General features: G+C 37.8%; 1 protein-coding gene across 1 annotated transcript in view; it reads right to left on the reverse strand.

Moving 5' to 3' along the window:
* b3glcta (beta 3-glucosyltransferase a) overlaps window positions 1–27,108 on the reverse strand; it is a 219,188-nt gene that overhangs the window by 84,611 nt on the left and 107,469 nt on the right. The window contains exon 4 of the mRNA XM_017708577.2: window positions 22,944–23,053. Coding sequence (XP_017564066.1) covers window positions 22,944–23,053 — 110 coding nt within the window. The remainder of the gene's footprint in view (window positions 1–22,943; window positions 23,054–27,108) is intronic.

Here is a 27,108-nt window from a genome sequence, read left to right on the forward strand (position 1 = left end):
ACTTTGCATGGCAGAATTTTAACTTGCACTTGTAGATGGAGCGACGAACTGTGTTCACTGACAGTGGTTTTCTGAAGTGTTCCTGAGCCCATGTGGTAATATCTGTTACAGAATGATGTGGGTTTTTAATGCAGTGCCGCCTGAGGGATCGAAAGTCACGGGCATTCAATGTTGGTTTTCTGCCTTGCCGCTTACTTGCAGAGATTTCTCCAGATTCTCTGAATCTTTTGATGATATTATGGACTGTAGATGATGAAATCCCTAAATTCCTTGCAATTGCACATTGAGAAACGTTGTTCTTAAATTGTTGGACTATTTGCTCACCTAGTTGTTCACAAAGTGGTGAACCTCGCCCCATCCTTGCTTGTGAACGGCTGAGCCTTTCAGGGATGCTCCCTTTATACTCAATAATGACACTCACCTGTTTCCAATTTACCTGTTCACCTGTGGAATGTTCCAAACAGGTGTTTTTTTGAGCATTCCTCAACTTTCCCAGTCTTTTATTGCCACAGAAAAAAAATAGAAAAATAAGACAGGGAAATATGTTCAATGTCATAGCACATCGGCTACCCTTTACATTGTGTGAAAATTTCATGATGAATGGACCAATAGAAATGCTCCTAAGGTACATAGTATAAAATCTCTTTATATTAAATTGCATTACAAGTTAACGCTGTTTTTGCCTTCTCATGTAATGTTACCAATTTAGCCATACATAGTTTTTGTTTGGACAGCAACAATATACTGAATATCTACATATGAAACAAACCTCCAACTCTGAGTGAGGGGGATGGGTTCAAACGGTGATTTTAATCACACTGACTCAGGTCACACTATTACAGATAACAGAGTCACAGCTGTGAGGTCAGCCTGACCCATAAAATTATTATTGGACAATTTGGCAAGTTCTCAAAGATCAGGCCAAATCTGAGAACAAAAAAATCTGAGTATATTCATTAGAGATAAACTGGACTAATGACAATAATGAAAATGGCTTATTTGTTCAAAATGAATCAGCCTTTATAATTAGAAAGAAAGCAGTCTCTCTCTCTCTCTCTCTCTCTCTCTCTCTCTCTCTCTCTCTCTCTCACACACACACACGGTCACACTTTATTTGGATGGTCCACTGTAGATGCTTTGCAAATGCTCGGTCTGTCTTTAAGCAACACTCAACTAAATATCTATTAAATGTAGCTGAACTTCAAGTTCTTTTTGAAAGATATTATTAAATCTATTCCTAATCCTAAACCTAACCTTAACCTCAAGGCAAAACTTATGCTAACCCTAATTATGACTTATGTATCTGTAGAGCATCTATAGGGGACCATTCAAGTAAAGTGTGACCAAACACATCTTTCTGTACTGCAGTTCTGTAATGCTCGATTCTACTGCCTCATCAACAATAGTAAAACAGTCAATGAGTCTGAAAAAATTGACTAATTTTGTTTATAATTGTAAATAATTGTTTTAGATGAGGAAAATGATTTTTAATAATTCTGCATTATTCAATCGTTGACATGTAAAAGTCAGCGGTTTGATGTGACAGTTAACTGTAGAGAAACTTACTGACAGATTTATTTACAGTGGTATTAGGAACTAGAGATTAGGAACTGATATCGATACTAACTCAATCTAACCTAACTCACGTTTAAGTCCTGATAATTATACAGTTAGATTTTTAAAATATTTTACATGGGGAAAGTAATGTTCTACATCACAAATAGAACAATCAGCTTGGCTAGATGGCATTTACTTATTGGATTAGATTTATTAGATGCTTAAGAAAACTTATTTTTTATTTACTGTAGTTATTTAGTATTTACTATTATATAAGTAATAACAACCATGTTTAACATCTTACATACATTTCTTTACTGTGCAGAGCAGGTAAAAACAGAACTGAACTAGATACAGATAAACCTATGATGTTTACACATCATCTTCTCTGGTTCAAAAAAGAGCTGAATGTTGTTTCACACCCAAACATTGCAAGTCTTTTGTGTCATACATGCATCTTGTTCACTCGTGCTGCATCTCTGAGTGACAGTTCAGTCAATATCATATCGCTGTTGTCGGAACAAAACCTTGGATCTCCTTGTAAACCTTGGTAACTTTACAGGAGAAAGGAAAAACCTACTTTACTTTTACTTCAAGTCAATGGAACTAGAATTTTCCCCAAGTCATTTTGGGCCTTTTGTTTTAGTCCTTTCATCATGAAATGTACATACAGTGTAAAGGGTAACAGGTATTTTCAAATTATGCCAAAAACTGAAAAACGTTAAGAATGGAGATACAAGATTTTCTCCTGACAACAGTGACTATATTTATATATATATAATTCCAATATATATATATATATATATATATATATATATATATATATATATATATATATATATATATATATATATATATATATATATATAGCGCTGAATAAATGCAGAATGAATGCTCAGCTTTAATAAGACAGAACAACTTGGCACTTGGATAAGTGGAAAATGGCTGCAAGCCAGACTCTAACAATGTATTTATAACACTGACTTTGGCAATAAACTGCCAAAAGCTATTCATGAAAGCACAGCAAGTAACACAGCCACAACAAAACTGCTGCTCAGAATTTGTAACACACTCTCTTAAAACACAAACAAACACAGTAAACATCATTCAGTTTTACTGTTAATGTAAGCATGGTATCTTATTAAATAAGGCTATAATAATTCCAATGTCTAAAAATAGAATAAACAACGTCTGAAACTGTGTATGGAAACTATCACTGATACTCCGCTACCCTTCCCTCATTCAACATCACTCATGGAAACGACTGTAAAAAGAACTTTAACTGAAATAAAGATGTTCCTGTATGCGTCTTGTTTACTTGTGTTGTTCACTGTTTTGCACAAAGACATGTTTTCTTTCGAAATAAAATTCTCAACACAAATTCTCAACACATAAAATATAAAAAATCAAACAGAATGTCGGTCTTAGAATTGAACATTTTTATCAAAAATCTGAAAATGTGTGTATTGCTACACCCTTATTATTGAACACAAGCAGTTTGTTTGGATGTTTAGGGAAACATATTCTCAATACACTAACACACCACTGTGCTCCAGACTCTAGATGTGTTACATCTATCCTTTTTTTGAAATTGTGAACATACAATAGGTCATTTAAATGATTTCCTTCAGCATCAATGCTGTAAGACAGACTGTGTACAGCGCTGCTCACTGCAACTGTCCCATATATGGTGGTTTGGCCCTCTAGTGGAGCAACTACCATCCTACATCAGTCCCAGTTTAAGCATTAAATAAGAGTGTATTCTCCAGAGTTGGATGACTAACATTCATAAAACATTCAAGAATTCTGTAGCAGCACAGCACCATATTGTCATATGTAAAAGTTGGAGCGTTCCTGACCAACTTACTATTAAAATTTATTAAATTGATTTTCTAAGTTCTATAGTGAACACACCTCAGCAGATTTTACTGCACAATTACTGTTTATTTGCGGAATTTCTAATATTGGATAGAACGGCATGAACTAATGTTATGACACATTTTATAGATTGTGTTTTATGTTTTTTTTCCCCCTAATATGTGAAACTCACCAAAAACAAATTGTGCACTACAATTTACAGGAAGATGACATCCTTAAGTGTGCTCTATAGAGGATGTGTTAACTTATTTTCACTTAGAAAAACATGTAATTTGACCAGGCGTGCTCAACATTTTGCATACAGCTGTAGGTAGACTTGGGAGCCTACCCATCAATCCACTTCATGAGTCTCAAACATTGATTCTAGAGGGCTTGAGTCCAGCACAAGTAGGCCAGTGTGAGTGTTTGAACAGACAAATCACTAAACTCTACTTGACATTCAGCCCTCCAGACCAGAGTTTGAAACCCCCTGATTTACGAGATGATGGTAATTGATGACAGACAGACAGACAGTCAATCTTTATACCAGAAACCTCTCCTGCATGGTTATGGAAATGAACAGCAGTATTACAAAAAAATAGAGTAACTCCAGTGTAATAACTTCTTACAATGTAAATAATTAAAAGGAAAACCAAAAAGTCAATTAAAATAAATAAACCATTTAAATCAAATAACACAAAACAAAAAATTACTAAAATAGTTCCAACCAATCAAATATTTATTTGACTTAATATTATAATAATATTAATTTAATGTTGTAATGCAGCTGCCTTTTGAACATCATTCCATGTGTGCAAAAACCATGATGCTGTTTTTTTTTCTATTTTTGAATAAATTATGTCTGCTTTGTGAACAACTAAAAAGATGTGTGTAACTGTCAAAGGATATGAAAGTCTGAAAGAGGGTATTTTAATAAGTAATGAGATGTTTCCTCCTTACAACCAAAGATGTCCAACTCACTTTCATGTACAGCTCATACAAGATAAAATTAAATATTGAAAAATGAATATTATGGCTGGTTCTACAGGGAATCAATTAATATACAACAAACAGAATTGGGCCAAGCATGGATTCTTATGGAACTTCATGGCACTAAAAATGCACACCATATGGGTTTATACAGTGAGTTAATTCAGACAAATAACTTGTAAATCAATTATACACTTTTACTTTTTTAAAATCAAAAGAGACTGGTCTTTGTAAACGGTGGTTGACTGTGTCAAATGCTTTTCACTGTTCGATAAAAGGGGTGGAATGGCATAATACTAGAGCAAGTAACATGCTCCAATAATAGTGCAGTTCATATACACTCACTGGCCACTTTATTAGGTACACTAGTAAAAGGTTGGACGCCCTTTTGCCTTCAGAACTGCCTTAATTCTTCGTGGTATACTTTCAACAAGGTGTTGGAAACATTCCTCAGAGATTTTGGTTGGTTATTTGAGTTACTGTTGCCTTTCTATCATCTGGAAACAGTCTGCCCATTCTCCTCTGACCTCTCACATCAACAAGGCATTTTCGTCCACACAACTGCCGCTCAGTGGATATTTTCTCTTTTTCAGACCATTCTCTGTAAACCCTAGAGATGGTTGTGTGTGAAAATCCCAGTAGATCAGCAGTTTCTGAAATACTTAGACCAGCCCGTCTGGCACCAACAACCATGCCATGTTCAAAGTCACTTAAATCACCTTTCTTCCCCATTCTGATGCTCGGTCTGCACTTCAGCAAGTTGTCTTGACCACCTCTACATGCCTAAATGTATTGAGTTGCAGCCATGTGATTGGCGGATTAGCTATTTGTGTTAAGAAGCAATTGAACAGGTAAACACAACCTGTAAACATTTCAGTGTTATTCTGTTCCACTACAAGTTGTGAGGAGTGTAAATCAAAAGCTTTCAATGAAAAACAATGTTGGTATTTATCATGTCAGTCTTACCTCATCATGATCTACTGAGGAAACAAGGTCACACAACCTGAGAGAAAATTTTATGAAGAGGTAGGAAATTTGGATTTGAGCAGGAGAAAAATGACAGAGTGAGTAAGTGTAAATGGAAAAAGGGAAATAATACATTGCCATGAGCTAAAGCTTATTAAATATGCCAATAAATCAAAAGAACACTGAAAATAAACCCAAAGCAACTAGAAAATACACATGTTTAAAGAATAACAGAAACATTCAGCGAGGTCCAAAAGCCTGATACCATGCTGAAGATCTATTTCTTTTCCATTTAAATTTAAATAAATAATGGTTTTGAATTTTGAAAAATAAAAAAATGAAACAAAAAAGTGATTATGTAAAAAGAAGAAAAATATTAAAGATCTGGTGAGCTAGACTTAAATTTAAGCTAATTTGTGATTTATATATATATATATATATATATATATATATATACACACACACACACACACACACATATATATATATATATATATATATATATATATATATATATATATATATATACATACACACACACACACACACACACACACACACACACAGATCAGGCGTAACAATGACCACCTCCATGTTTCTACACTCATTGTCCATTTTGTCAGCTCCAGTTGCTACATAGGACCAGAACCACTCTATGGCCACTCTTTAGTGCACAATTCATACTGGACATAAAGTACAATATTTGGGTGTAAAAGCCTAAATTTAATAACTCACATAGTGCACTATATAAGGAGCAGTGAGCCATCTGAGACTGAGCCTGAGGATTTTCTGAGGTTTGATCTTAAAGATGTATTATATAGAATACTGACCATTAATGGGCGTTTTCAGGTCTTTACCTGCTTGTTTTATATTAAAGAATGTTAAATACTGCACATTAAAAAGTAACTTGTATCCATTAAATGGCTTTGTCTAACTCTGAAACATGAAACAACTGTAGGAGTTACCTAATTATGCCAAAAAAAAAAAAAAAAGTAAGTAACATGTAAGTTATTGTTATTTTTACTTAATCTAAACAACCCAACTGCAGTTTGATTGATATTACCTGGAATGCACAATAAAAAGTTATAAAGTTATAAGTTATAAAACCTAATTAAAATATTTTTTCAAATGAAATCTTCATAGATAGATAGACAGACAGACAGACAAAGACAGATAGAGACAGATAGATAGACAGGCAGATAAGAAATCATTACTATTTTTATTGTTGATTGTAGACGTTTGGTGTGTAAATTCATTAATTTTGCCTCATTTAGAGGCTATTTTATACAGTTGGACTGGTGCCCTGTTAGTAATAAGAATGATCATTTACCAACAACCTTTACAAGGCCTTTGCACAAAAAGGTCAGTTTTGTTTTTATAGTTTTATGTCTTGGATTTAAGCTCATGTTCAGACGTCTTTCAGATGAATTCAACTTGCTCATCAGAGGCTTTTGCACAATTTTATGAAGTGTGCGCTGTCATTAAAGCACAATGGGTCAGATACTGATAATATCATACACTAAAATTCTGATATTTATGTTAAAACGCTTTACTTACTATAATCCTGATAATATAATTTGTAATGATAAACACTGTATTAAACTAGAAAATAATGCAAATTAGAAGCACTTTTACACAAGAATTCCATGAGACCTGGATAACCTTGCTGGGAGGCAAAGTCTACAGGGACTAGGTTTATTTGTCAAGATCGCAAGGCATTGCTTCATTTCACAGACTAGTGCTGACATCTTGTGGCAGCCCAGAGGACAGAATATAAAAGTCAAATGAGCTCCTCCAGCACAAGCTTGGGAACTTGCTTTTACAGCACAAGGCAGTGGAATCACAAAAACAAATGATTCTTTTTGAAGAATTATTAATTAGAACCACAGCAAATGCTGTGTGTTCAATGCGTTACATTCTTCACAAAATTCAAGAATCAAGAGTTTTATTGTCATATTCACAGCAAACAGGCAAACACTGTACAATGAAATTCTTACTTTGCTGTTCCCCCATTTACCAAATATAATCTTAGAATAAAACAAAGAAAAAAATAGAAAATATAAGAATAACATTAAAAACAGTAGTAAAAAGTACAGTTATATGTGCAAAGTTTAAAGAAAAGTTACATGTGCAAGTATGTAGAGCAGCGGTTCATAAAGTGCATGTTGCAGGTGACAGATGTAAACAGTAGTGTTCTGTGCAAGTAATAGATGTAAGCAGTAGTGTTCTGACAGCAGCAGTACAGTGTAGGTAAGGTGCATTTATTGAGTGCAAGGTCAGCCAAATGTTAAACCAGTTCACAGTGGGAGCAGGGAAGAGGTAGTGAGTGAGGTGTTAGAAACTGTTCGTCAGTCTTGTAGTCCTGGACTTGTGTACTGTCCCTGATGAAGTCGTGGGCCTTCCTCATGACCCTGGTGTGATAAATGTCCTGTAGTGAGGGGGGGGCTGCTCCTGAGATGGACTGTGCAGTTTTGATCACATGCTGGAGAGCCTTTACATTTACAGCATTTAGCAGTTGCTTTTATACAGAGCGACTTGCATGAAGTGCTTTGTCTATCTAGAGAAAGTATCTTTGCTAGTTACCGATAGGTTAGAGAGAAAGCAAGTACTGAGCTCAGATACTGCTAGAAACAAAAAGTCACTGTTGATACCCAGAGAGAAAGAAACACAGTTGAACACAGAACAGTGCAATACAATAAAACACATTACATACGTGCAGTACAATATATTACAATCAATACTTAATTCAGTGCATTTAAGTGCTGTATAAAGAGATGTGTCTTCAGTCTGCATAAGAAGCTCAAAGGGCTTGTGGTACAAGTCAAGATTTCTCCATTGCCATCAAGAGGGTAGGGGCTGGTCCATTTTTGGCTTTGTAGGCAAGCATTAGGTTTTAAATCTGATGCATGCAGCTACAGGAAGCCAGTGAAGGAAGCTCAGCAGTGGGCTGACGTGGCTGAACTTGGGAAGATTGAAGACAAGCCGTGGTGCCACATTCTGGATGAGTTGCAGAGGCTTGATGGCCTGCATGGGAAGACCAGCCAAGAGCGAGCTGCAGTAGTCAAGTCTTGAGATGACCAGAGACTGCACTAGCACCTGGGTGGCCTCTCGAGTGAGAAATGGTCAGATCCTCCATATGTTGTACAGGAGAAATCAGCATGATTTTCTATCCTGAGCAGTGCAGTTTCCATACCAGACTGTGTTGGAGCTGGTAAGAACACTCTTGATCGTACTCCTGTAGAAGGTGCTGCAAATTTTGGCCAGCATGCCAAATTTCCTCAGCCTTCTCAGAAAGTACAGTCGCTGCTGGGACCTCCTGATGATTAAGTGTGTTGTGAGACCAGGTGAGATGCTCACTGATGTGGATGCCGAGGAATTTGAAGGTTTTCACTCTCTCCACCTCTGTCTCACCTATGTACAGGGGCGTGTGCAGCTCCCGCTTCCTCCTTGGACCAACAATCATTTTCTTGGTCTTGTCTGCATTCAAGGAAAGACTGTTGTCATAACACCAGGCCACCAGCTCAGCCACCTCCTTCCTGTACACTGTCTCATCCCCACCAGTGATTGGTCCAATGACTGTAGTATCATCAGCAAACTTGATAATGCTGGTGTTGTTCTGGGAGGTCACGCAGTCATAAGTGAAAAGCATGTACAGAAGGGTGCTTAGCACACAGCCCTGGGGGACCCATGTGCTCACTGTTCTTGTGCTGGATGTTTGTCTGACTGACTGTCCTAGGGTGAGGAGCTTTTCTGAGAGTTTATATGGAATGACCGTGTTAAATGCTGAGCTGCAGTAAATAAAGAGCATTCTGACATACGTGTCCTTGCCCTCCAGGTGTGTGAGGTCTGTATGAAGGGCAGTGTTCACTGCGTCGTCTATGGACTGGTTCCAACATTATGCAAACTGGAGAGGATCTATAGTGTTTGGAATGATCTGCAGGATATGAGTCATGACTATTTTCTCAAAGCATTTCATCACGACTGGGGTAAGTCATTTAGGCAGATCACAATGCTTTTCTTTGGGAGGGGTACGATGGAGGTGGTCTTGAAGCAGGATGGCACAAAAGCTTGTGCGAGGGACAGATTGAATATGGCCACAAGCACATCAGCCAGTTCTGATGAGCAAACCCTGAGTGTATGCCCGAGACGTTACCTGGGCTGGCTGCTCTCCGTGGGTTTATCAAGGTCCTGCACACATCCACTGATGTCACAGTGAGCAATATGTTCTGTGTGCTCTCCTTGGCCATATCGTCTCTCAGTTAGCCAGGGTTGAGGGCCTTGAAGCACAGAACTCATTCAGCTCTTCAGGTAGTGTAGTATGGCTGGTTGTGACCACCCTGCTCATCTGTTGGTAGTTGCTGATGTGCTGCAGTCCTTGCCACATGTGCCACGTGATTCCGCGGTGGTGTAGTAGTCCTCCAGCTTCAGCCTGTACTGTCTCCTGGCCTCTCTGATAGATCCACGCAGATCATATGTGGACCTTTGTAGTCTTCAGCATTGCCTGAAAGAAACGCAGCATGGCGAGCACATAGATTTCAGGTTGGGGTATTTTCTCCAGCGCTTTGTAGGAACAATGCTTCCAATGCAGCTGCTTATGTAGCTCATTACCCCAGAAGCATAGACCTCTAGATCAAAAGTACAGTGCCCTCTTACAGCAGCAGTTCTGAACACATTCCAGTTTGTACTATCAAAGCAGTCCTGAAGCACTATATCAGTTTCTTCATTCCACACTTTGACAGTTTTACTCACAAAGTACTTGCTTGAGGAGTTGTCTGTATGCTTTGTAGAGAAACACAGAGATGTGGATGGACTGTCGGTCGAGGCACAGCCCTGTAAACCCCCCTCACATTGCTGTAGACTTGATAAAGTATGTTCTCCCTCATTGGAAAGCTCACGTGCTGATGATACTTAGGGAGGACAGTCCTCAGGTTGCAGTGGTTGAAGTCACCGTCAATAATGAACATGGTCTCTTGTTTACTAATGGCATCATGCAGAGTTTGCGCGTGGCAGGATGTAAACAGCCAGAATAAGCACAGTGCTGAACTCTTTAGGGAGACAGAAGGGTCTTCACCATGCACGTCACCATCAGCAGTTCAAAAGTCAGTTGAACAATGTTTTTCAACAGTCTTAACATTGGAACACCACCTGTTCTTCACGTAGTTGCAGACACCACAACCTTTGTTCTTCCCCAATGCGGCTGTGCGGTCCCTGCGGTGGATGGAATGCGTTTCTAACTAGATCGCTGAGTCTGGCATGCTGTCCGAGAGCCAGGTTTCTGTGAGAATAAGAGCACAGCACTCTCTGATCTCACGCAGAGTTATTCTTCTGGTTCTCAGCTCATTCAGCTTGTTTTCAAGGGATTTCATTTGCTAGCAACCAGCTAGGTAGCTGTGGCCTCATAGCCCTAGCCTTTAGCCTAGCATGTAGCCCATCTCTCTTGCCCCACGTCTGCTTTGGCTGCTCTGTTTGTCGGTTGCGCCGCTCACCCGTGACCAGTGCTGCTGGGCCTTGCCGGCTGGTGCTGGTGGTGTACGAGCGTAAAAGAAAGTCCAAAAGGCTAAAGGTAAGTTCATGATAGACTTTACTGATCTCCAGGAGTGCCTCTCTACTGTAACTAACTGTACCATAGGTATACTGTACATTTAAAATAAATAAAGTAAAAATAAATAAATAAATAGCGTTGGTAGGAGGAACATTCAAAGATGTCTGCCACAGTGGGTGCCATCTTGTGTATTTTAGTATTTAGTATTTTCACTTCTGTTAACTTCTCTTCAAAATGGTCAAATTCAGTTGTCAGATGCAACAACATGATAATTTTATGTTATCTGCCAGATCTGATGGTGCCACAGATACCACTAGATCTACTGAAATTCTTAAAGAGCCACATTTTGAAGAACACCTGACATAATTCCCCCTCACAGCAAACACTCAAGAGTATGCAATCCCTAATAGCTGGCAACATAATATCTAATTAACATTGTTATGAAATAAGTACACAGGAACTCAGCAATGTGAGTACTTTTAGAGTATCGTTGTCATCCTGCCCGTCCACAGTGTGGCTACCCAGACAGTGGACTGACCTGAGTTGGCACTTCCAGGATCAGCCTCACATTGTTAGGAGATGTTCTGCTGTAGAGGCTACTGAATAAACTGTTAATTATTTACAATGTAGGCCACCCAGATGTGGGAACTGATTTAAATAAACATGACTGATATGGAAAACACACATTGTCTACTTAACTTAAATAATTCATCACACAGCAAAAGAGGTTATGATGTACGGATCAAAGGACTGGAAGTCCCCAAACTCATCAGATTAGCCTGAACTTTTCAGCTGACCTAATTTGTAATGAAACTATGAAACACTGGCTTGATAAGTGGGTCTACACATCAAAAAGCCTTGACAGTGATGCTGAATTTGAATCAAAGTATTAAAATACTAATGCAGGCTGTGTTATATATTCACGTATAAACACACATATCGCTGTTGTTGGACCAAAACCTCATACATGAGAACTTTACAGCTTAAGGAAAAAACCCACTTTACTTTTAATGTAAGTCAATGGAACCAGAATCTTTTCCAAGAAAGAAACTATGGGCTACACACTGTTTAAATGGCAACAGGTATATTATATATATATATATATATATATATATATATATATATATATATATATATATATATATATATATATATATATATATATACACATACACACACATATATACATACATACACACATATACATATATGTTTACATATGTATACATATGTTTACAGTGCTGTGCAAAAGCGGTTTATCTGGGTAGAATATGTTTATTTGCTAAAAAACAAACTAATACAATTTTATTTTATACAATATTAGCAATTTTACACATATCTAAATTCTGGTTTAATCATATTGAGACATCTCTTCGAGGAAGCCCAGTTTTATTTGTAAGTATAATACATCTGCTCTTGCTAATGAGTCCTTTATTATTTAAATCAAGTGCACTGGTGATGGAATTCAGCAGATCTGTGTGATGGCTGGGGCATCAAGTTAAAATTTGGAATCAAAGTCTGTTCTGCAGACTAGTTCACAAGATATGAAATACTGTTTTCAAAAGATGAATTTGGTACTTTTTTGCTGCATTATGTATTTCCTGTATCTTTACACAGCACGTGTGTATTTATATGCACACAAACACACACACACATATTGATTGGCCACTTCATTAAACACACCTCCGTCCCCATTTTATCAGCTCCACTTATTATATAGGTGCACTTTGTAGTTCTACAATTACAGACTGTAGTCCATCTGTTTCTCTGCATACTTTGTTAGCCCCCTTTCACCCTGTTATTTAAATGGTCAGGACCCCCACAGAGCAGGTATTATTTGGGTGGTGGACCATTCTCAGCGCTGGTTAGTGTGTTGTGGTGGGTTGACCGGATCAGACACAGGAGAATATTAGAAAATATTATAAGTTATAAGAGTCACTATTAGTATCAGCTAGGCTTTAATTCGTTGCATCAACAAGTCCAAAAGGCTGCAACACATTCTGATGCAGCTGACTGAGTCAGGCAGCTCCTCAGTCAGGACTCATCAGTCTGGTGTCCATGTCTGGCTAAGGCCTAAGTTCCAAAAGGGCGGCGATAAAAAAAAAAAAAAAAAAAAAAAAAAAAAAAAAAAAAAATCGCCGCCTTAAAAAAAAATTGGACTGTTGCGAATGCAACAAACTAGAGGTTTCATTTGAAATGTGTTAAACATCCCTGATTTAGACTCCAAACTAATCAAGCTAATGTTAGCATGACTTGCACTGCTTGTACACTGTTATCTGCGCTTATTTGTGGCACACTGGTACAACAATTGGGACTCAAACCTGAGATTAAACTGATATATCGCTCACTACTACACCTCTGCCAAATCAAATGATCTAATTGAGCACCTCAGGCCATTAATGGCATGTACCTCAGCTGGGACTCAAGCCTCAATCCAACCTGTAATGAGGAACAGTGCTATTCTAAGCAGCACTTCTACCCGAGACTCGCTCGGGGGAAAGGATTGTGTTAGCTTGAGCGCTACAGATTTTACCAAATTAAGCAGGAGTTATAGGTCTTGTCATAGGGTTGTCATTCTGACAGCACCGTCAAGTCAGCAGTGAAGATGCATCAAATTTTAGGGTGATGCCACTGACGCGTCTTCAAGATTCTCTGCCCTTGTAAGTCTGTTATGCGAGAAATCCTGCGAGTGAACTTGCTCTACACTCATTAGTCATCAAACAATGCCTCCCACCAGGCTGGGCGAGCTGATGGGGGGGGGGGGGATAGAGCCAGAAGGTGGTTGGCACAGATCAAAACAAAGTGCCATTATATAACTTAATCACAGTTGATGAAAACATGCAGTACATCCTGTTCTTTTGCTGTGGTAGGAGTAAAAAAAAGCTTAATGTGAAATCTAGCAACTGCAGAGAGGTGCACAGAAAAAGCCAAGGAGGAGAGAGAAGTTGGTTAATCCGGTCAAGAAAGGATCAGAGGGAGAGGAGAAGGGGGGCTCTTTGAACTGGAACTGGGCTCTGAGTGTATTACAGCTTGGTTTTCCAGGCTTTTATAGTGAGAAGTCTGACAGAGGTTGTCTACAGGAGTGCAGAAATTTCAGGTTGAATGGTTGACGATATAAAAATAGACAGGAGCGCTTCCATCACACACAGGGTCCATCTCGAAGAAAAAGCTCCCAAAGACACCATAATGGAACATGATTTATCCATCACAGCAAGCGCTATCACTGTAAGCACAGCTTTGACAGCGCTCTGTAAAATTTCACAATACTGCAGAGTAGGAATTAAGATTCTGACACGTCTGTGGTGTTTTTGTGCAAAGGTGCAGAATCATGAAATTTGGCTCATTCCATGGGTGCACATTTAGGCTGGCAAGTGTGTATGTGTTTGGAGAGGGTGCAGGAGGCAGTAACTAACCTATACTGAAAGAAACTGAAAATGCTCTGGGGATATCTTAAACACAGCAGTAGAGTACTGTATAGAAACTAGTCTAAATGTATTTTACTTCCAGTTAAAACAGCCATTCAAATGTTGGAACATTGGTTAATGTGCATGTTTTGTTGATTGTCTAAGTGAAAATATATTAGCATATCTGTTAACTACTGTAAACGTGCATGGTTTCCAATTATTTGCTTAACATATTGGAAAAAATTACGCATTGCATTCTAAAAGTGCCAAAACTTTGGCCCAGGCCACATCTATTTATTTGGTAGCACTTTATAGATTGGTAATAAGTGCATAAAGATATGGTGGTATAATAGTAACAAGGGTTATGTACTAACCTAAACATTACATGATAATTATCACTGAGCTAATTTTGGGGTCTTCTGCCCAATCTGTACAACAGAACAAGTTATTTGTTACCAGGTAACACAAAAGAAAGTTGTCTTTTTCAGCCCTGATTCTGAGTTATATCTGTATATTTACCTCATTTACTCCTGAACAAACAATGAGTGATTAGAATTCAGTAATTCAGTCATATTTTTGTTGCATTTACCCACATTACAGTGTAAAACATCATCAGTTCAACCTAAAAACTATTTCATGTGGTAACAAGTGAAATAACTAGTTTTATTTGACCTAAATAAATACTTTGAATGAATGATTCTTTTAATCAATGTATTTTTTTTATTTATTCTGATGTAATTAAGCAGAAATTTGGAAAAACCTGTAGTATTTCTTTTAAACCCACTGCATGAATGAATAACAAATCAAGCACCGACTGAACCTTATTACGAAGTCTTGGACTGTAAAGCAGTGTATCCAACTTAACATGCTGAATAAATGAAACACCTCTCTTTCTGTCTCACACAAAGTCAATCTCTCTCCCTCTCTCTTTCTTTCTCTCATGAAAAAAGGAAAGCTAGAACGGCTCAGCAGTGGCCTTTACTCTGTAAAGACTTCTCAGATGAATCTAACACCATATAACAGATCAAGGATGTTTCCTCCCAATTGATATAAAGGGAAAATTATGATTAAAGACTGTCTTGTTAGTGCCTTCTTAACACGAGGCAACAGGCTTCAGATGTTAACGCACATTTTAAGAGCATGGCTTGGAGGAACGCTATTCCCGTCAGATAGGACGTTATGGGTTAACACTCTTAGCGCATGCCTGGTATTGTGACTGAGTCATGGCAGCCAAAATAGTGAGAGAGTGAACGCTAACCAGGTCCAAATAAAGAAAAATCACTGCAGGCCACCTTTCAGACTCGCATGATTCAGGTGTGCTGCAGGTGAATCTTGAGCTGAAACATTTACATACTGTAGGTGTAGTTTGATCAGAAATATCACAGAACATTATGATCTCAGAGTTAATTTGTATGTTATATGCGGGAAATCAGTTAAAGCGTGTTATGTCAGCGGCTTGTAAAAGCACAGCACACTTGAGAAACATTCAGTGCACAGTTACATTTACTTCTTTTATTTTCCTATTTCCCTTTAAAATTGATGGTCAGATTTGTTACTGATGGTCACCTAAGGATTGTCTACAAATGCTTAAACTACTAACAAACTTTCTGCTGATACTCAGTTGACTCTCAACATCATTATGGTGAGGGTTAGGTTTAGGAGCAGGTACAGATTTTGTGTTGAAGTTAGAGGTCAGGTTTACAATCAAGGTTAGATTTAACAGAAGGCTCTTTATTTGATTTAATAAATAATAAAATTACTCAGTAACGACTACAAAAAAGGCATATGGTTTTTACATTAGCACAACTTGTTACTATATTATCATATTATTACTCACTTATTACCAATCTGTAAAGCGATAGCTTAAATGTATCAAAATAATAGTAATTATGCATGAAAATGTGTAGAAGTGTGCTCTCTGTAGAGAATGAATAACCATTTAACTTATTTACATGTAGAAAATCAATTCAATTTAATCTGACGAGGGGTGCCCAAACTTTTTTGCACATGCAAAATCTGCAGGGATATTTTTTTCCACTGCTCCAAAGTTCAGTCTTAGAAGTTGATTGCATTTTCTGCTTCTCAGCATTCAAGAAATCCCAAACACATTAAATGATGTTATGATTTGGACTCTAGGATGGTCAGCCCATTGCATACATTTGTATCTCCAAATGGCAACTTTACAGGAGAAGGAAAAAACCTACTTTACTTTCAGTGTAAGTCAACGGAACTAGACTTTTTTCTAACTCATCTTGTGCTATTTCTTTCAGTCCATTCATCATGAAATTTACACACAATGTAAAGACCAACAGTTACTTTCAAATTCTGCCAAAAACTGAAAAACTACAAAAACAGACATATGAGGTTTTCTTCCGACAGCAGCACGTGACTCAAAAAACATCCAAACAGTGGAGGCCAAAGTGATTAAATACTTTTCTGATTTCACTGATTGCATGTGTTACACTAAATGGTTTCTGATCCTCAAACAAAATGTAACATAAGATAAAGAGGAAACATTTTACACATTTGACTTTAAATTATTATTTGACTGAAGGAAAAAAAGTATTTGCCCCCCTAAACTTTTTTTTTTTAACTGGTTGTGCCACAGGTGCAATCAAAGGTTTCCTATAACTGGAGATCAGTCTTTCATACTGCAGTGGAGGAATTTCAGCCCACTCTTTTTTTGGGCTTTAACAAGACTGGAAAGCTTTCCATCATGAACTGCCCATTTAAGGTCAAGCCACAGCATCACACTATAGTTTAAGTCAGAATATTTGCATAAGACACTCTAAAGCCTTCATTTTACTTCTTTCATTCAGAGCTGGACTTGTTCTTTTGTTTTGGATCACTGTCTTTCAGCACAAAACAACTGTGCTTGAGCTTCAGATCACAAACATTGCTTACAGAATTTTATTGTAAAGAACAGAATTCATCGCTTTGACAATTACAGCAATTCGCCCAGGGCCTGAATCAGTAAAGCATCGCCACACCATCACACTGCCGCCACCACATTTCACGAATGGTAAATTGGTAAATGACGTGTACTAAAGGTTTTGAACTAAACCTTGTTAATTGTTCGATTGAGTAACTAGAGGAGTGATTGCTTTTTCACACAGGGTCAGTTGGTGTAATGATGTAATGATGTAAATACATTTTCACAACACTGTAACTGCTTTTCTCAGTGAGGGCATCTCGCGATACACATCCTTTCAGACCCACAGTACTGAGCTGTCTTCTCACAGTGAAGGGATGGACATTTTCTGTCATTGTTTTAATAATAAGCATTTTCTTTCTACTTATTTTCCACTGATATTTTCCCTCCTTATCTGAACCAGCTCCTGAAAGATAACTTGCCCTTATTGGCCATCTCTTCCTTTTGCGCAGTACTGCATGTTTTAAAAAACAAATTGCATCTTTCCTCAGGTTTATTGTTTTGTTTAACTATTTCACATTATTGCATTATATTCTATAATTGCATTCTATTAGCAAACACAAAACAAACCAATAGCAAAAACTCAACATTAATAAATATAAACACTACAAACAAACTGCTGAAATAAAGCTGACTGCAAACAAGGTTAAACAATGCATGTTTTAACTTGGCTCACAGCTGTTATGCGTGAAGCATGGTGAAGCATGAATGCACTGCCTAATTTGGCTTTCTGTTTCAATCTGAGAGACGGATCTCCATTAAAATAGCTGATGTTGAGGCACTGAGTGTTTTTCTCAGTGAGAGTCATCAGTAAGAGGCATTTTGGGCTCATTAAAGCTTTAAGCTAACAAGAAAAGTAAAGCAGAACAAGGTCTTACAAAATAACTGACCGTCTGACTGACAGCAGTGATTGGTGTATTGCTCAGAGCTAAGTCTGGCTAACAACAGGTCTTCTTCGACAGATTTGGTATTTGACAGATTTAATGTGTGCAGACTTGTGGTTGGCTAAACTGGCCAACTAGAACTAAAAGAAGCTGCAAACTGAGCTGCATGTTTATTGCGTACACTGTTAAAAAAAAGACGACCTAAAAGGTTCTTTGATGTGATACAAAAACTACTTCTAGCTCCCTAAAGAAGCTTTCAGTGGATGGAACTATTTTGTATTCAACATGTGCGAGTGTGAAGAGCCTAAAGTCTACATCATTTACAAAGGGTCTGTACAGGGCTCAATCAATATGGAGAATGAGCTAAAAATCCTGCTAATTATTGAGCTGGTAAATTCTTTTTTTTCCAAACTCATATTTTGTGGTGTAACACTCTCCTAATGCTAAAAGTACATTTGGATTGACGTTAATATTATTACCATGATTATGTTTTAGGTTCAGATTCACCAGTTCAGCCTGTATTGCTGTAACAGAAGTAATGAGGTAATATAATAATAATAATAATAATAATAATAATAATAATAATAGGATGTAATGAAAATCAGCTATGAGCATATAAGCATTATATCATTTAATCTTCAAAATGTCTTCATCGATGTGACGAAAGACACCAATAAATCTGTGGGACCAAAATTTCCACCCGGCCCATGTTCCATACCACTGGTTAAACAGTATATAAAGTTTTTTTTTTTTTAGGATCATACACTACCATTCAGGTTTTAGAAAACCAGATTTGTTGCAGATACATTATTCCATCGTGTTAGCTGACCTAAAGATTAAAGCAGAGAAAAGTCTGTGTAAATCTGCGTTTTCGTTTGTATTGTATTTTTTTAGCCTACTAGTATATTAGCACACATTGAGACATGTTTACAGCCAATATGGTAAAACAGCTATCAAATGTTATGGTTCCCAAGGTGGTTTGATTGTTTTTGAAAAGACAAAACGGCTCTTCTTAACATTTGGATTGCTACTCCCTGGTCTAAATCATTAGTTTTCAACTGATTAGCCAGAAGAAGTAAATAAAAGCATCATGTAACATGGAGAGGGTTCACATCCTCTCCATGCAGGCTCTCCACTGGTGTTCCACAAGGCTCGGTGCTCGGTCCTCTTCTCTTTTCTCTTTACACTAGCTCTCTTGGTGATGTAATATCTTCTCATGGCTTCTCTTATCACTGTTATGCTGATGATACTCAACTAATGTTTTCTTTCTCACCCTCTGACACACAGGTTTCCAGTCGCATCTCAGTATGTCAGTCTGACATTTCTTCATGGATGGCAGCTCACCACCTGAAGCTCAATCCTAGCAAGACTGAGCTGATATTCATCATTGTTGTGACTCTGGATGGCCAGTTATCGTTCTCGACTCACATCGCGAACTTCGGTCATGCAGGTTTCTCCTGGACAACATCCGAATGATCCGACCATTTCTCACTCGAGAGGCCACCCAGGTGCTAGTGCAGTCTCTTGTCATCTCAAGGCTTGATTACTGCAGCTCACTCTTGGCTGGTCTTCCCTCTTCCCATGCAGGCCATCAAGCCTCTGCAGCTCATCCAGAATGCGGCAGCACAGCTCGTCTTCAATCTTCCCAAGTTCAGCCACGTCACCCCACTGCTGCACTCCCTTCACTGGCTTCCTGTAGCTGCACGCATCAGATTTAAAACCCTAATGCTTGCCTACAAAGCCAAAAATGGACCAGCCCCTGCCTCTCGAACTGTACCACGAGCCCTTTGAGCTTCGAGTACAGCTCGGCTTGACCCGCCATCGTTCAAGGCGAGTGGAAGACAAGCGTCGAGAACGTTCTCCATACTGGCACCCAAGTGGTGAAATGAACTCCCACTGGCTGTCCGAACAGCAGAGTCTCTTGCTGTCTTCAAACGCAGACTGAAGACATCGCTTTACACAGCACTTAAATGAGCACTGAATTAAGTATTGTTTGTAATATATTGTGCTGGACTTATATATTATATTTTATTGTATTGCACTGTGTACTGTAGTTTACTTTATTGTTGAATGCACTGTGTATTGTAGTTTACTGGTATGGTATTGTATTGCGTTGTATGGCACAGAGTTCTGTGTTCAACTCTGTTCCTTTGTTCTGGGTATCAACAGTGGCTTTTGTTTCTAGCAGTATCTCAGCTCAGGTCTGTCTCTTCTCTAAGCTATTGGTAACTAGCAAAGATACTTTCTCTAGATTGACAAAGCACTTCTTGTAAGTCACTCTGGATAAGAACGTCTGCTAAATGCTGTAAATGTAAAAAGTGATGCCCACAAAGATGGACAGAGGTGTAGATGTTCTAAAACAACTGATAAAGCTGCAGAACATCGAGAATGAAATTAATAAAAAATTAACATCCAGAATGTCTTGTGTTTAAAAGGTGGTGATTAAGCCTCAATAACTTACCAGGAATTACTGAAAATACACAATAACAGTATATTATTTATCATTTGATGCCCTGAAATATTGAATAAAACATCTGGCGTCTATCTTACTATACTACAATCAGTCATACTTTCTTTTACAAGTGTGAAACATACACTTGATATTTATTTAATGTAATATGCAGGTGGGTTTCAGTCTAGCTAAATTACACTCAAATGACTAACTGGTTCTAGCTTTTAAACTGATAAAGGACATATACTAACATCTGAAGCAACAAAAAAGTACAATCATAAAGTAAATTTCAATGTAGTCACAAGCTAAAGCAAGAAAAGTAAACCAGAATTATCTCCATGTACAGAGTAAGTTATATGGTGTAAAACAATTCAGAAAGTTCAAAGAAGTAAATGGTCAAGATGCAGTAAAATTACAGTGAAAGTTACTTTCTTTTACAGCTCAGACTCTGTTTCATTTAGAGACACTCAAACCTATTTGTGTTATATAACTACTCTGTGTTTTTCTTACTCCAAAATGATTTTTTATGGTACTGTGGAGACTCAGTTAACACCTACAACTCGTTGGGCATTTCTTTCCTATTTAAATCTCGGATCTTACAATCATGTTACCCAAAATAAGGTTGGAGTTTGTAATCACACTTTCCTGGTTAACCTACACTCTTAAAAAAAGATGGTTCTTCAAAGGTTCTTTAGTAAAGAAATGGGTTAAAGGGTACTTTGCATCATTAAATAGTTGATGGAGAATGTGTTGTAAAAATGTTGTTAAAAAGGGTTCCATAAAGCACCAAAAAGTGTTCTTCTACTGTTATGACATCATGTCTGTAACAATAGAAGAACCCTTTTTGGTGCTATATAGAACCCTTTTCAAACAAGTTCTATTTAGAACCATACAAAACGCACTCTCCATCACTCTGAAGAATCCTTTCAGAACACAAAGAGCCCTTTAATAATGCAAAAGGTTCTTTGAGTGTTCATGGTTCTATTATAGCATCATTTTCTTTGCTAAAGAACACTTGAAGAACCTTCTTTTTAAGGGTGTAGAATTGAAAGGTGTGTAAAAGGATGTTTTACCCTTCAATCTACACTGTTTACTGCATAAAATAGCATTATTATTAACGTGACGATAAATGATTCCAAACTTTTGAAATGTTAGTGTAGATTCAAGCTCAGAACCAAGCTTAAAACACCACATACACACTGGTGAATGCGCACACACACTAGGGGGCAGTGCCCCCAACTTTACAACTTCACATTTTCACACACTTTACTCAAACCCTGCTATGTAACACTGACATAACCATGTCATGACAATTGTTACAAGTCATAGCAGTACAAGGCAGCCAATATGATGAAATGTTATCATTATTACAATCACCTTTGTTATTATAATGCGCAATATGCTTATTGGAACATATTCTGGATATCGTTAGTCCGTAGCCTCAAACTTCTTGGAAGCACTGGTTGTTCCAAAATGCACTTCTCATATTCTTCATAACTTTTATATTTCATAAGGTACATTCAAAAGGTGGGCGTCATATGAGGCTATAAATGTCTTTTTCCAGTCAAATAGATGGGTAATGTAATTTTAAACCCTTATAATAAAAGAAGCTGAACTCAATTTTTTCTGTCTAATGAAAAATCGACCCATTTTTCCACAAATCTGGGCTATAAACTATAAACAGATGGCGTCTTCAGTGATCTGCTCTGTAAAAATGATCTTTTAGAAAAGAATACAAAGAGCGTCAGAGATCTTTGGCTTTCAGCAGTAAATTGTAAGCATATAGAAATATGTGTCTGAAAATGTCATAAAAAAAAACGTTTCGTTAATTTCAGGGGACCTTTAAAACAAAAACAACAAAAACAATCAAAAAAACAAACAAAAAAGAGCATTTATTTCCTGCCATTACTGAATACTTTACCTTACAATTTAGTCATGTAAATTCAGATGGAAAACCCAAAATATACCCTGGAGAATAAGAGGTTAAATAACACTGAACAACTGCATGTTCTCTTAGAAAGACAGCTAAATTAGCCCTGCTTAACTGGATTTAGTACAGCATGTGAAATGTTTCTTTTAGCAGTTTTGATAGCAGTTAAACGTCACACTAAAATCATATTTTATCTGTGTCAAAAGATAAACTGTGACATATAGTGTATCATAATATACCATTTTCCCCACATTCTCCATGCCTACTAAGAGTACATGACATCTGCCATGAGATATTTATGTCATAGTTATGTCAATGATCTAGAAGGCCTCAAATAAAGTGTACCGTCCTACGAATGCTACATGATCTGCAGGTCAAACCTGGTAAATATGGCTAAAATACACAGGCAGTGATTAAGAGTGAGTGTACCTCTTGGAGCTCTTCAGTCTGCAGGAGCAGGTCTGCCCGCAATCTCTCTGCCTGCTGTACATGGAAGGAGTTCCGCTGGCTCTGGATGACAAATACCACCTCCCTCAGGCCTGCACAGACACACACACACACACACACACACACACACACACACACACACACACACACACATATACATAATTACCATGCACCCACAACACACAAGGTAAACACCCATTTCACAAAGTAGTTCACCGAGTAATGCCTTAGCCTCCTTCAGGCCTTTCAGACACCAGACAGAACACCAGAAAAAGCAACATAGAGGCGCACATTCAGCAGAGCTCAGAGTCAAACAAATCAAGGCTTGAACAGTATGATTAGAACCACACACTGCAATTGCAATATGCAGCATGGGGCAGATTTACTAAGAGAGGCAGTAATTATCAACAGTCTGCTGACACTTTTGCCAGTGGGGGTGTCTAATTCAGTCAATTAGCTACCATATAAATGAATACAGGTGCAACTTCATAATTAACATATGACCAGCAAAACATAGCCATGCTTTTTATAGAGGCTTATTTCCACCAGAAGAACATAAGACATTATTATGACTTAATACATCAGAAATTATTTTGACTTTCTGTTTTGATAAGCAAGTTTTCAATAACCATTCTCAGCTGGGTTGAGCTGAAATAGAAAGTTGTGCAGTGTGCTTGGAAACCTGCAATGCTGGAAAACTGAGGTGCATCCATGTCTTTGGGAATTGTTTGATACGGAAAAACAATGTCAAGTCATTATTCATGAGAAACCAACTCTTTTACAGTGCTATAAAATATATCCAAAATATTAAAGAACAGGGCTTCAAAAATTATTTTCCTAAAACTACTCAGTTTTTTTTTCTTCTTCTTCACTTCATTAAAAATAATGTAATAAGGCAGGCCTGGGTTCGATTCCCCAGCCAGTTGTCTAGGGTCCTTTCTGTGTAGAGTCTGCATGTTCTCCCCATGTCTGTGTGGGTTTCCTCCCACAGACCAAAGGCATGCAGTCAGGCCAACTGGACACGCTAAATTACCACTAGGTGTGATTGTGTGTGGGTGTATATGTCTGTGTATCTGCTCTGTGAGGGACTGGTGAACTTTCCAGGGTATTTTCCTGCATTCTGTCCAATGACCACTGTGATATGCCCCAACATCCCCCAGTGATCTGCCCCAACCACTCTAGTTATTAAAATCGACTAAATCTTCACAAGTTTACAGAGGGAACCAGAAAAAAAGAAGCTGAAACTTCCCATTCAGAGAATAAATACTGAATAAAATAATACCTGTATTCTCATTCACCACATGTCACCAAGCTGACCATTTCTGATGTCCAGAAAAGAGCTCCTTAATCCTGATACAGTTTATCAACCAGCTGATGAAAGCAAACGTCAGAACAGAGTGATATAGTTTGACACGCTCAAAGTGTGACTTTCTTTAACAATCTCTGTCCACCTGTTTTATAGACCATAGTTGTACTTGTCAAAACAATTTCCACATACTGGATGCTTATAGGGAAAGTCCACCGTTTTTAAAGAAATTCAACAGAATTTTATGGCTAAGATGTAAACAAAGTCATTCAGAGAGGTTTGATCTAAAATGCTCAGTTCTGGAGAAACTTGCAGAGTCTGAACTGTTCACAGTGGTGGTGATAGGAACCAGACATCTGAAGAGTTAAATGCCTCTAAAAGCTCCCTCACAGAAAGTCATTACATGTAATGGTTAGATACATCCTGCCTGATCTCTGACACATTGTTCAGACAACAGTTTTGTGATAAAGATTTGATTTAAAAATCTATTTTAATCCATTGCTGGAGGAGAGGTACATGCAGGGTGCTGTAAGGCAAAATAGTCCGCAAAGAAAACTTACCTTTTCAGATTAATCACCATTTTACCACCATCATCATTGCATATAAAACTCAGAAGGCATGTGTAGGTTCACTGCTGGTTTTCAGATTGTACATAAAATGGCTACACTGTATTGTAGACATTGTGACCGTGAGCCCTGGTTCCCATCACAACCACTGTAAAGAAATCAGAGTCTGTGCTTCTCTACAATGAGCCACTTCACATCAAACCACTCAGAATGACTCGGTTTACAACCCAAGGACTGGACTACTCAGAAACTTTGAAAAACAGACAGCATTCCCGTTAAATTACTGGACTGTATTGTAAGTTATTTCAGATGCACAAACATGCTAATTTATTAAGACTATGCTGAAAAGCTGAGCAGCCCCAAGCTTTTGATGAGCAGCCATAGCTTTATTTTTCCAGCTTCATTCAATTCAAACTCATGCAAAGAATTCACCTACATTTTATCAGTGAATCTATTCTATGACTTTGTGACAGAGATTTTGAAATACTGGAGCTGACTGTCTGTCTATCACGCTGTGCGCACACACACACACACACACACACACACACACACACACACACACACACATTTATACTGCACACATCAGTCTTCCTTACAGCTTGCTGTCATTATTCTGTGGCTGGTGGAGCTGTAGCTGTGTGGATCAGAGATAGAAATATCTGTTGGAATCTGACTCGTTGTGCCAAAGATCGGTCATTGTTTCTTAAATATTTGTCGGGCTATGGTCAAGTTGATGTCTGTGGCCTGCCGTTTTCTTCAGACATCAGATACTATGCATAATTAGCATGACATGAACATACAAAGAGGCTATATATACACTGTGTGTGTGTGTGTGTGTGTGTATATATATATATATATATATATATATATATATATATATATATATATATATATATATATATACACACACAAATATGTATACACACACACACACACACACACACACATACACATACACATATATATGTGTGTATGTATGTGTGTATGTGTATGTATGTATGTATATATATGTGTGTATATATATAATAATGTGTGTGTGTGTATGCTTAGACCTGGAGTTCCTCATATGGGTACGACGTTGATTACAGAATGACAACACAATAACACAATTCTGCTACTTTCTGCAGTAACAACACTATTCACTATGTATTCACTAGTATGTAAGTGGTGTTTCACTTCACGGATGGGTTAAATGCGGAGGTGGAATTTCCCCGTTTGTGGGATTAAAAAAGTATCACTTAACTTAACAACACTCTTTATGGTGAAATGTGGTGGTTTAAACACCTATTTGATATTTTTTCAGAATTTTTCTCTCCAGTTTAATCTTTACCAATTCTATCCACCTGATTTTGTTGATTGATGTTTTCATCATGGCTGTCATTGTTGATACAAGCTTGCTTAAAGATATATTTTTTGTTATTTCTCCATAGTTCAGTAGTTGAGATGTGAACAAAGTCATTCAGAGTGGTTTGATGTGAAATGGTTCACTGTGGAGAAACTTACTGACTCAGATTTCTTTCCAGTGGTTGTGATAGGAACCAGAAATCGCAGATATAGCTATTTTATTTAACATCCAAAACAACCAGTCAACCTACATGAGTCTTCTAAATTTTCACATCTAATGTTATTAATGCTAAAATAGTGGTAAATCTGTTAAAATGTAGTCTTCTATTAAATCTTTAGACTTCGTTTACATCTAAATCATGTAATTATGTAGATATTTTGAAAAATCTGAGGAGTTTCTCTTTAACATTGGTTTAATAGAAATGCAAAGCTTTATGCGGTTTTGGTGTTGGTCAGGTTCTGATAAGGTTCAGACAGATTTCTGGCTATAATCGGGTTCAGAACAAAATGGAATGTGCCAGTTTCTCACAGTGTTAAATGCAGCTCTGTGCACCTGCTTCAGTGCTGCTCTGTTGACGAAGGCATAGGAAGGCTAGAAAGGTGGTCCTCTACACCCCCTTTACCACCTTAGGCAGAAGAGGCTGTCAACACAGCTTTGTGCCCAGTGGATGCTCCCGCTACCACACATGCACGCACACCATGGCGCACAGGCAGTCACCTTGTTTCCTAGAATTCGATCTGGCATGTGCAGAGTCATTTTCAATCACAGTCCTGATTGATCGCCCCGCTGCTTCCTCACTCTCGGTGGGTACAGTGGTGTGTTGGAGCAGTAATTAGGGTTGAAATGGGCTAGAAATGAGAAAGGAGAAATAGACAACAGGAGATTTGCGTCGTCGCAGCCACAAAAGCAGAGGACCAAATGGGTGCGGGA

This window comes from Pygocentrus nattereri, chromosome 17, assembly GCF_015220715.1.
Source record: "Pygocentrus nattereri isolate fPygNat1 chromosome 17, fPygNat1.pri, whole genome shotgun sequence".
NCBI lineage: Eukaryota > Metazoa > Chordata > Actinopteri > Characiformes > Serrasalmidae > Pygocentrus > Pygocentrus nattereri.